Raw genomic sequence first — 10,115 nt, forward strand, 5'->3', positions numbered from 1 at the left:
ATAGATCGCAGTTCGAATCCCAGCTCCTCCGTGTTACATGTCGAAGTGCCCTTGGGTAAGACACTGAACCCCTAATACCCCAAATAAGCAGGTTAGCGCCTTACATGGCTGCACAGCCGCTATTTGGAGATGTAGAGCACAATGTAAAGCACTTTGGGAAGTCTTGACTTGAAAAGTGCTATATAAATGCAGATCATTTCGTGTAGGTTTCCAAAAAATGGGAAAAAAGGTTCAGGACGGGGGTTACAGCTAGCGTAAGGTGTAAGGCTAAGGTTACAGTCTGAAACAGGGATAGGTCTAAAGTTAGGTGAAGGATTATTCGCCAGGGTTTTGGCTGCAATTTAGAATTTTCAACTATTTTAGGGTTCCGAAACAAGGTAAGGGTCTGACACTAAGGATTAGGCTCCCGTTCTATTGATCTGGTGTCTTTGGACAGCTCTTTGTTCTTCGCCATGTTACAAGTTCAAGTCTTACTGATTGTGTGGGGTGGACAGGTGTCTTTATGCAGCTGACGACCTCAAACAGGTGCATCATGTTCAGCAGGGTTGGGTAGGGTTACTTTAACTGGATTACTTTCAATTACTTTTGGATGACTCCAATACCAAATACACTGCGCTTATTTGGCATATACACCGGCGCTTACTCACCGCCCTACAGAGTAATACGGCGAATACAGGAAAAAAACGCGGCACTAAGTGTTGACAAAGGAGTCTGATCAAAGCCACTCCTACCATCTCGTGTTGATTTAATTCCCAGAAGTTTAATACTTACTGATCAGCAGCGCCTAAGCCTTTAGAATTTTTTTATGTTTGGCACTCAGGGACAATGCTTCTGAAAACAAACTAATACGTTATGGCACTGTACTAGTTAAGGGCAATACAAATAAATGTGACTTGTGTCTTGCAGACGTCAGCCAAGAATATCTTCCTACTATGCGGCAGGAACCAGAGTTGCCTGCCGTTAAAATTGAGGAGGAGGAGGATCTGAAGCCTTATCACGTTAAGCAAGAGACAGAGGATGGGGAGCCTGTTGGCGTTAAAGAGGAGGACGATTTTCCAGTCTCGCTAGTGACCAGAGTCCGTTCAAACGTCGAAGATCGAGGTCAACCTGAAGATAACGGTTGGCGGGAGCCTCTAAGCATCAGCTCCCGTCAACACGTGAAAACGGATGACGACGACACGTCCCACTCTGCTAAAGCTGAAGGTGGTTGCACATGTTCTCAGTGTGGGAAAACGTTTCGATTCAAGTCTTATCTGAAGTTGCATATGAAAGTCCACGCTGGTGAGAAGCCTTTTTTTTGGTCGGTATGTGATAAAAAATTCACCCAGAGTGGAAACTTAAAAAAACACATTAGATCCCACACTGGCGAGAAGTCTTTTGCCTGCTCAGTTTGCGATAAAAGATTCACTACAAGTGGGAACTTAAAAATACACACACAAATTCATACTGGCGAGAAGCCCTTTTCCTGCTCAATTTGTGGTAAAAGATTCAACAAGAGTGGGGACTTAAGAGTGCACACCAGAACCCATACTGGGGAGAAGCCTTATGCCTGCTCAGTTTGTGATAAAAGATTCTCCCAAAATGGAAAATTGAAATTACACCAACTAACCCACACTAGCGAGAAGCCTTTTTCATGCTCAATTTGTGGTAAAAGATTCACCAGGAGCGAGAGCTTAAAAGTGCACACCAGAATCCACACTGGGGAGAAGCGTTTTTCTTGTTCAGTTTGTGATAAAAGATTCAGTGACAGTAGGAGCTTTAAAATACACACTAGAACCCACACTGGGGAGAAGGCTTATGCCTGCTCAGTTTGTGATAAAAGATTCTCCCAAAAAGGAAAATTGAAATTACACCAACTAACCCACATGGGCGAAAAGCCTTTCGCCTGCTCAGTTTGTGGTAAAAATTTTACCCAAAATGGACAATTAAAATTACACCAACGAACTCATACGGGCGACAAGCCTTTCGCCTGCTCAATTTGTGGTAAACGATTTTCTCAGTATAGGGACGTAAAAACACACACACTAAACCACACTGGTGATAGGCCTTTCGCCTGCTATGTTTGCGGTAAAAAATTCACCAGAAATGTAGGCTTAAAATCACACCAACTAACCCACACTGGCGAGAAGCCTTTCGCCTGCTCAGTTTGTGGTAAAAATTTCACACGGAGTGGCGACTTAAAAATGCACACCAGAACCCACACTGGTCATAAGCCTTTTTCCTGCTCAATTTGTGGAAAACGATTCTCACACAATGGGAGCTTAAAATCACACCAAAAAACCCACACTGGCGAGAAACCTTTTTCTTGTTCACTTTGCGGTAAAAAATTCACCCGAAATGGACACTTGAAATCACACCAACTAACCCACACTGGCGAGAAGCCGTTTGCCTGCTCAATTTGTGGAAAACAATTCGCCCGAAATGGACACTTGAAATTACACCAGCTAACCCACACAGGCGAGAAGCCTTTTTCTTGTTTAGTTTGTGGTAAAACATTCACACAGAGCGGGGGCTTAAAAAAACACACACTAGCCCACACTGGGGAGAAGCCTTTTGCTTAATCAGTTTGTGATAAAAGATTCATTGACAGTGGGAGCTAAAAAAAAACACTGAAACCCACACTGGAGAGAAGCATTTTTTCTGTTCAATTTGTGGTCAGAAATTCACCATAAATGGAGTCTTAAAATCACACCAACTAACCCACACTGGTGAGAAGCCTTTTTTTTGCTCAGATTGTAATGAAACATTCGCCTGAAATGGACACTTGAAATTACATAAACCAACCTACACTAGCGAGAAGCTTTTTGCTTGCTCGGTTTGCGGTCAAAGATTCACCCGGAGTGAACGCTTAAAGAGGCACATTAGATCCCACACTGGCGAGAAGCCTTTTGCCTGCTAAATTTGTAGTAAAAAATTTACCCAAAATTGGCAATTGAAATCTCACCAACTAAGCCACACTGGCGAGAAGCTTTTTGCCTGCTCAGTTTGTGGTAAAACATTCACACGGAGTGGGGACTTAAAAATGCACAACAGAACCCACACTGGGGAGAAGCCTTTTTCTTATTCTATTTGCGGTAAAAGACTCACCCAGAGTGGAAACTAAAACACATTAGAACCCACACTGGTGAAAACGCTTAGACCTGTTGACTTTGTGGTAAATATTCATCCATATCGGCACTAGAAATTACACACAAGAACCCAGACTGGCGAGAAGCCTTTTTCCGGCTCAGTTTGCGGTCAAAGATTTACTAAGAGTGGAAGCTTCAAGAAACGCATTAGAACCCACACCGGTGAGAGGCCTTTGACCTGTTGACCTTGTGGTCAAAAAAATTAATCCATATCGGGCATCAGAAATTACACATCAGAAACCAACTGGCGAGACAACTTTTGCCTGCTCGGTTTGTGGTCAAACATTCACTGAAAGTGGGTGCTTAAAAACCACTTAATTGACCAAGTATCATACAGCCAGTCTATAGGAACATAACTGCCACAAAACCATTTCCTGCATAAAATTTTGCCTGTTATCAACAATTATGAAACAATAAGATCGCCGACCTAGGTACCCAGGGTTGTGGCCTGGTCTCACCAGAGTCCCAAAACTTGGAGAGCCTATGGTTTTCTCCGTCCCTGTCGTCCGGATGGCAACAATCCCCGTGAAGTCCACTGCCAAAAGAGATAAGAACCTTTATTTCTTCATCTTCCTGGTTGGCCATGTGCTGCTTCTCACACACCTCTCCACTGAGGGACATTTTGTTCTCAAAAGTACACAAAAAGGGTTAGTGCAACAACCTCTTTGGTGTTTTGGGCATATATCCCATGTTGGTGCGCTATGAAAACAATCCTTGGTCATTGAAATGAGTCTATTATCTTCAAACCGTGTTCACTGATCAGTACTGTTAACCTGTTGCATCATTTCTTCCCCCTTGCTTAGAATGTTTGTGTCAACAATGTGCTTTATTCTTTTGTTTGATTCAATTTTGTCATGTGAATAAAACGTGGTTTAATAAAATCAAACCGATGTTATTTTTCTTCTGGACTGATAAATCACTATCCCTATCAATGATCTTCAAAATCGATCATCTAAAGCTGAAAATACTTTATTTTTAAAGTTGGACCCTTCATGATCAATGCTAGACACAGGCTAATTCAAATGAATGCGTGTCGGAAACCGAGAGTGTTGAAGATAAGACCAATTTGTTGAATCGTCTCATACGTGTTCAAAGAAATGCAGGAATCAAAATGACGTAAGAGGGAGTTTTTTTTATTGATACACAATTTCAACGAGAGACTCAGCGAATCAAAGATATGCGTGTGTCTTTATAGTTTTCAACATAGCACGTGTACCCGGTTTGGCCCCGTCCCTTTTCACGCCTGAAGGCGTACATGCCCAGGGTTCCGTCCTTATTTGAAAGTGTTCTTAAGTTTATGCCAGTTTATGTCACCTTGCCCTTTGACGTTATCTGTTGTCCTCCCTTAAGGAGGATTGTTTATCTGCCGAGACCTTCCCGAGATGTAAACAACATTTCTCCCAACTGTAAGCAAGTCTTTCTACATTTCTTTCTAAATGTATGCAAATCTATTCTACAAATGCAAGTTTATTTTCTACAACAAGAGCACCGCCTGCTGACCGAATTGCTAACCACCAAATTCAATTCTGAACCAAATAAATATAATTGAAAGCCATTTGTAAATGTATTGTTATTTTGGCCATTCAAGAGTCAGAAATCATTTTATGAGTGATGACTTTTGCCAGAACTGAAACGTAACTGTGTTAACTCAAGACAAAACAGAAAAGGGACTTGGATTTTCCTGGACCAAAATCAAGTTCAGACTCGAAATCACCATGACCACATTGTAAGACAACATTAAACTGAAATATGAACTGCTATGAGTATATATGTAACTGCTGTGTAGCCGTCCCCGCAAGGATCCACATTCAGGCTCGACTGAATGATGAGCTTTTCATTAGAGCTGCTGCAATGAGCGACACAACATACACACCCCATGTGGTTAGCACCTCCGCTGGCTCCCAACATCTATAAGGGGAATTAGCATTTTAGTTGAGTACAACGTACGGCAAAACTAAGATAAATCCAAACAGCTTGACAATATCAATTACATTACTGTTTATGTTGAGATTTGTCAGTCGCGGTTTTAATGTTGTCAGTTCACTTTTTGCGGAGCACCAAAAGATGGATGAAGTCATGATATTTATCTGCCATCTTTGTTTGGAGGGAAAAAGCAATCGAACCGTAAAGTTTAACCGCAAGCAAAGTTTTTCGGGTTTAAAGCAATAAAACGTCAAGTTTATCAAGCGAAATGTCGTATGAGTATGAAGAAGGGTTACCACCACATGCAAAATATCGCTATATGGCAAAATTACAGTTTGCTGGGATTAAAATGTGTCCGTACTAGCTTCCATCTGACAGATGGGTCAACGGTCCAAATTTCTGGCCTGATGTCCATTATAAGGACGTGTATACGTATCTAATCAAAAGTCCCCGTAAGTATTAGACATATATTTGTTTCGTTTAAATGTCATTTAATTTTAAGAAGGAATTGGATTTACATGACAATTGCTTAATTAGGCTAGATCAGTGAACGCCACAGACCGGTCCTAGTACTTGCTTTCAGTTTTGAGTTATTGGATGTCGGGTATTATTCCATTAATTTGTTGATGTGTGTTGGATAGGAAAATCTGTAATGGCTATCTTAACCCGAATAAAAGGGATCTTGTGTGACCAATATAGATCATGTTTTTCATATAGACCAACATCGATCATGAACTCGACACCACCCCCATGAAATTTAGACTGCAAAAGGGAACTAGTAGACACTGCTTTACTAACCGGGCTGATCTAGTTTGAGTTATTAACCCTTTCCCTCATAATAGCTCCTTTTAATGCCTTTGCAATCAGAGGAGACCCAGATCAGGCAGCTCCTGTTCTGGGTCCACTGTGTGATTTGATTTTGTGGTCCGAATTTATTTCTAAGTGATACCTCGGTATGAACTCTGTTCTTACCTAATTTTTTTTTATTATAAATTCATAGAAGATGCAGTGTTACATGAATATTAAACAGGTTACGGGTTAAGCGTATCTACTCATGCTTTGTCTGTATATTAGTTATTTCTATTTTTTCAGGCCTGTATTCGAAAGAAGCGATGGAGAACTATTGATCTTTAGAAGCTCACACTTTCTTCATTTCTGGATGGGTTCAGACAGTTTTTCCCATCACTACGACGACAGGTCACTTCATGCTCAAAGCAGATGTTAAACCTTCATGGCGTGAAACGGATGAACCCTGCCACCCTTGGGTTTGTTTAAGCAAAGCTGGTTCTGTGATCAACGCTCACTGAGACTGTAAAGCAGGTTTGGGGGAAACATGTTCTTGTGTAGGTGCTCTTTTATTGAAAGTGGAGGCAGCTGTTCGCCTTGGTCTCACTGCAACAGTGAGATCTTGGGCCATTAACTTTTTTTTTTTTGCTAAAAAAGTTACAAATGTACAAAGAATAGAATTTACTTTTTTATTGTCATTCTTTGTAACCGTGCACACAGAACGAAATGTCGATACACCTGACCTGTACAGTTAAACTGTAGCGAGCCGATGTAGCCCCAGCCAAACAGGGCGCCGCCATTTTAGACCCAACTGCTGTGTTGGGAGTCATTAGGTGACCAAACCCCCAATTCCAACCTCTAATGCTGAGCGCCAAGCAGAGAGGCAAAGAGTACCAATGTTGTAAGTCACAACTCGGCCGAGGCTTGAACCAGCGACCTCCCAGTCACGGAGCGGGCGCTCTACCATCTAGGCTACCGAGCTAGTTCCCACAAAACCTCTCTGGTTCGCCCACTCGTGGCTCGGCGAATCCGGCGGCGAATGGATCCTGGTGTAATTGATCCAGCTCTTGTCATTGCTGGTGCATTTGCTGGGCCAGTTTGGCCACTTCAGAGGCGACTTGCCGAACCGCACTTTCGGCAGGGGAAAAGCGTTGGAATGCGCCATGCTTAAAAAGGTGGTCTGTTTTCATATAAATACTATCGTTTGTACGATTTCCAAGAGGAGCAAATTCTCAAAAGTTTTACGTTTATCATTGTTCTTTCCTTGAACTTTCAAGCAAACCGTGTAGACTCCAATCTGAGGTCTTTAATTAAAAACCATTTGATCAGGGTCTGCACTGTTAGCTTTGACCTTTCAAAGGACACGAGTCACAAATGGGTTAAGATGGGAAAACTCTTCCTTTAATTGTAAATAGTATCTGCCTTTATTTCAATAGAATGTTTTGATAGTGTCCAACAGTATGGATCAAGATAAGATGCAAAGTATCATATCTCAATCCAAGTTGTGCAGTACATTCTGGTCATAGTTAAAGGCAAAAGGTCAATGTGCATACCTGTAATTTACTTCATGAACACTTTACAAACTGTTCGGATTTGGATCAGCTAGTTACTGCAGGAGTTGTCTGAGTAGTAAACAACTTGGAATTTTTAGCTTACTCAGCTGATTGGTCAGAGGAATTCCTCTCATGAAAATCTGAGCTACGACACTCTTAATTTTAGAGGACTTTGGTGAAAATCCCTTTCTTCATTTTAAATTAATTTGTTTGAAGAGCTGGGCTTAAGTATACCAGCTTGGAGTACATATTTAAAGTCTGAATCATCATTTCGTTTTGATGAAAATCTTAACAAGCTAAGTTCATTTTGGATGTTAAAAGGGACACAGGCAGACGGAGCAAAACCGTATTAGATGGCTCCTTGGAGCGCTTTGATAGTTCTTCTCTGATTGCTCATGACAAAAATTAAAATAAATTTAAAAATCCAAATTTTAAAAGACTGTTAAATAACCCCTAATGCAGCAAAAGTGGACTGACCCAATGTTATTTTGGATAATGTACTTTTAAAATTCGGGCAAAAATGGGTGAAACTGTCACAAGCAAGGAACGGAGACAGGACCCAGTAGTGTTTGTTTACTCAGTTTTATTGATAAGAAGGTGAAAAGGGCTTGCCTCCACGATCCGAGGATCGACGGACACGGGTAGCAGATGGCGGGAAACGCGGAAGTGGCACTTCCGTGTCGAGCGAGGATGATCGTAGACTTGCAGGAATACTAGTCGTTTGCCGGGACGGAAGAGCAAGGGCGGTATCAAGTTCGGAAACACAGTCGGCAACAGGTGTCAGGCAGGTAGCGGGGCAAAACAGGTCGGATACCGGGAAGGCAGAACAGGGCAGAGTCAGGTCCGGAAACAGGTTGGCAACGGGTATCAGGCAGAGAAAAACAGGGCAGGAAAGGTGTCTGAACGTGAGATGCTGGGAGCATTGAAATGAAATGATCTGCATTTAAATATATGTGCTCCACATTTCCCAATAGCGGCCTTGCAGCAATGTAAGGCGCTAACCTGCTTATTGGGAGTATTAGGGGTTCAGTGTCTTACCCAAGGACACTTTGACATGTAACACGGACGAGCTGGGATTCGAACTGGGATCCCTTGATCCCAAGACGAGCGCTCTACCCCCTGAGGTACTGCCACTCCATTGGTCCACAACAATCTGACAGGGATATCTTGAAAGCCGGGGGTTTAAAAAGAGTCTAAAAGCCAATCAGCTCTCAGGGCTTTTGGCGCCAATTGGGTAGTCGCGGGTGGCTTGAATTGGTAATCATGACAGAAACACCTTATAGACTTAATGAATTAATTACCTGGTGCTAAACAGGCTCGTTTAGCTGCTCTCTTGTACCGGTCTACTTTCATAAAAGACTTCGTGAAGCTTGGTTTGGCTTTGGTGCTCGACTGCGGGAAAATGGATGGTACAAAGTCTGGATGGCTCCTGTCATTGCACTTTTGTCCTGTAACATAAACACTTAAACAATTGTAACATGCATCCGACCCACAACAAAGCCTGCAATCCAACTGCATACATTTAAAAGCCATTCAACCATAACAGACTCTTCGTCTCTTTCAAAAATGTCCACTGTCACATGGAAATGGATGTCTGAAAACTATTTTCATAGACTCAAATGGGTGTATGAGGCCTCGAAATCTTGAGTGTTAGAGATTACCAAGAAGAAGATTATTAATCTGACTTTAATTTAAATTTCGTGAATAAATGGGTAAAATACGGATAAATCAATAATAAATCAATACAATCTTGACTTTATTTAATAATCACAACTGCAAATAAAAGTCCGGATGATATGACGAGACTTAAATTTTACCGATTCATAATTTAAAGTTAGAAACTTTATTTTCGGACTTACAGGTACACAAATCAGCACAGCGGCGCAGTGGTTAGCGCATGTGCGGCACAGTTCATGTCTTGGGAACCTCCTACGTGGGTACAAATCCAGCTCCAGACTTCCTGTGCGGAGTTTTTATGTTCTCCCCGTGCTTGCGTGGGTTTCCTCCGGGCACTCCGGTTTCCTCCCACATTCCAAAAACATGCATTTCAGGTGACTTGGCCGGTCCAAATTGTCCCTAGGTGTGAATGAGCGAGTGAGTTTTCTGTCCCCCTGTGCCCTGCGATTGGCTGGCAACCAGTTCAGGGTGTCCCCTGCCCACTGCCCGATGATTGCTGGGATGGGCTGCAGCACCCCCGCGACCCTACTGAGGATAAGCTGTGTAGCTAATGAGATGAGGTACACTCATATAAAAAAAAAACATCATGTCGACATATTTTTTGAGGGGATACACAAATTCTAAATGATATCCAATGAACATCTACAATAATGACTTACCAGTGATAAAATGTGAATCATAAACGTAGGTGTGAGTGCTGCGAGGGGACCACTGTTTGTTGGGGACGATCGAACACCGCAGACTTAAATTTCTCCTTCCTTTCCTAGTCAGATAGAAATATGAAATATTTCCGATCAGGACTCTTCCTCTTATTAGACGTACACCCGTTTACACAGCAACTTTTCGCCATTATTCTAGTCAGACTCGATAACAACGTTTCCCCCCAAACAAAGGTGGCGACGCCGGTGGATTGCTTTGTCACGTGACCAAGTGCCCGGATGTCCGACTTCCTCCATCGTGGCTAACCGTTAGCTCGAGACTGCTAACAATATCCGCATTCCGGTCATAAAATCAAAGGCTAAACTAAACATTCCGCCTACCAGCAAGT

At 42.3% G+C, this 10,115-nt stretch overlaps 2 protein-coding genes across 2 annotated transcripts in view; both read left to right on the plus strand.

Annotated features, from left to right (window-relative positions):
- The window catches only part of LOC148368411 (uncharacterized), a 261,108-nt gene that overhangs the window by 74,301 nt on the left and 176,692 nt on the right, over nt 1-10,115 (plus strand). The gene's annotated exons all lie outside the window — the stretch shown is intronic.
- On the plus strand, nt 914-4,014 carry LOC148368418 (uncharacterized). Its single transcript, XM_088330415.1, has 2 exons — nt 914-1,281; nt 3,560-4,014. The coding sequence occupies exons 1-2, from the start codon at nt 933-935 to the stop codon at nt 3,655-3,657; spliced, it is 447 nt and encodes a 148-aa protein (XP_088186541.1). The 5' UTR covers nt 914-932; the 3' UTR covers nt 3,658-4,014.

Source organism: Urocampus carinirostris, chromosome 3 (assembly GCF_059441175.1).
Source record: "Urocampus carinirostris isolate Australia breed hairy pipefish chromosome 3, RoL_Ucar_1.0, whole genome shotgun sequence".
NCBI lineage: Eukaryota > Metazoa > Chordata > Actinopteri > Syngnathiformes > Syngnathidae > Urocampus > Urocampus carinirostris.

What these genes read in the sequence shown, in the direction of transcription:
- LOC148368418 (XM_088330415.1), top strand. Translation starts at nt 933, where the DNA reads ATGCGGCAGGAACCAGAGTTGCCTGCCGTTAAAATTGAGGAGGAGGAG. An exon ending in GCATATGAAAGTCCACGCTG is followed by an intron (nt 1,282 to 3,559) that starts GTGAGAAGCCTT and finishes TCGCCGACCTAG; the next exon opens with GTACCCAGGGTTGTGGCCTG.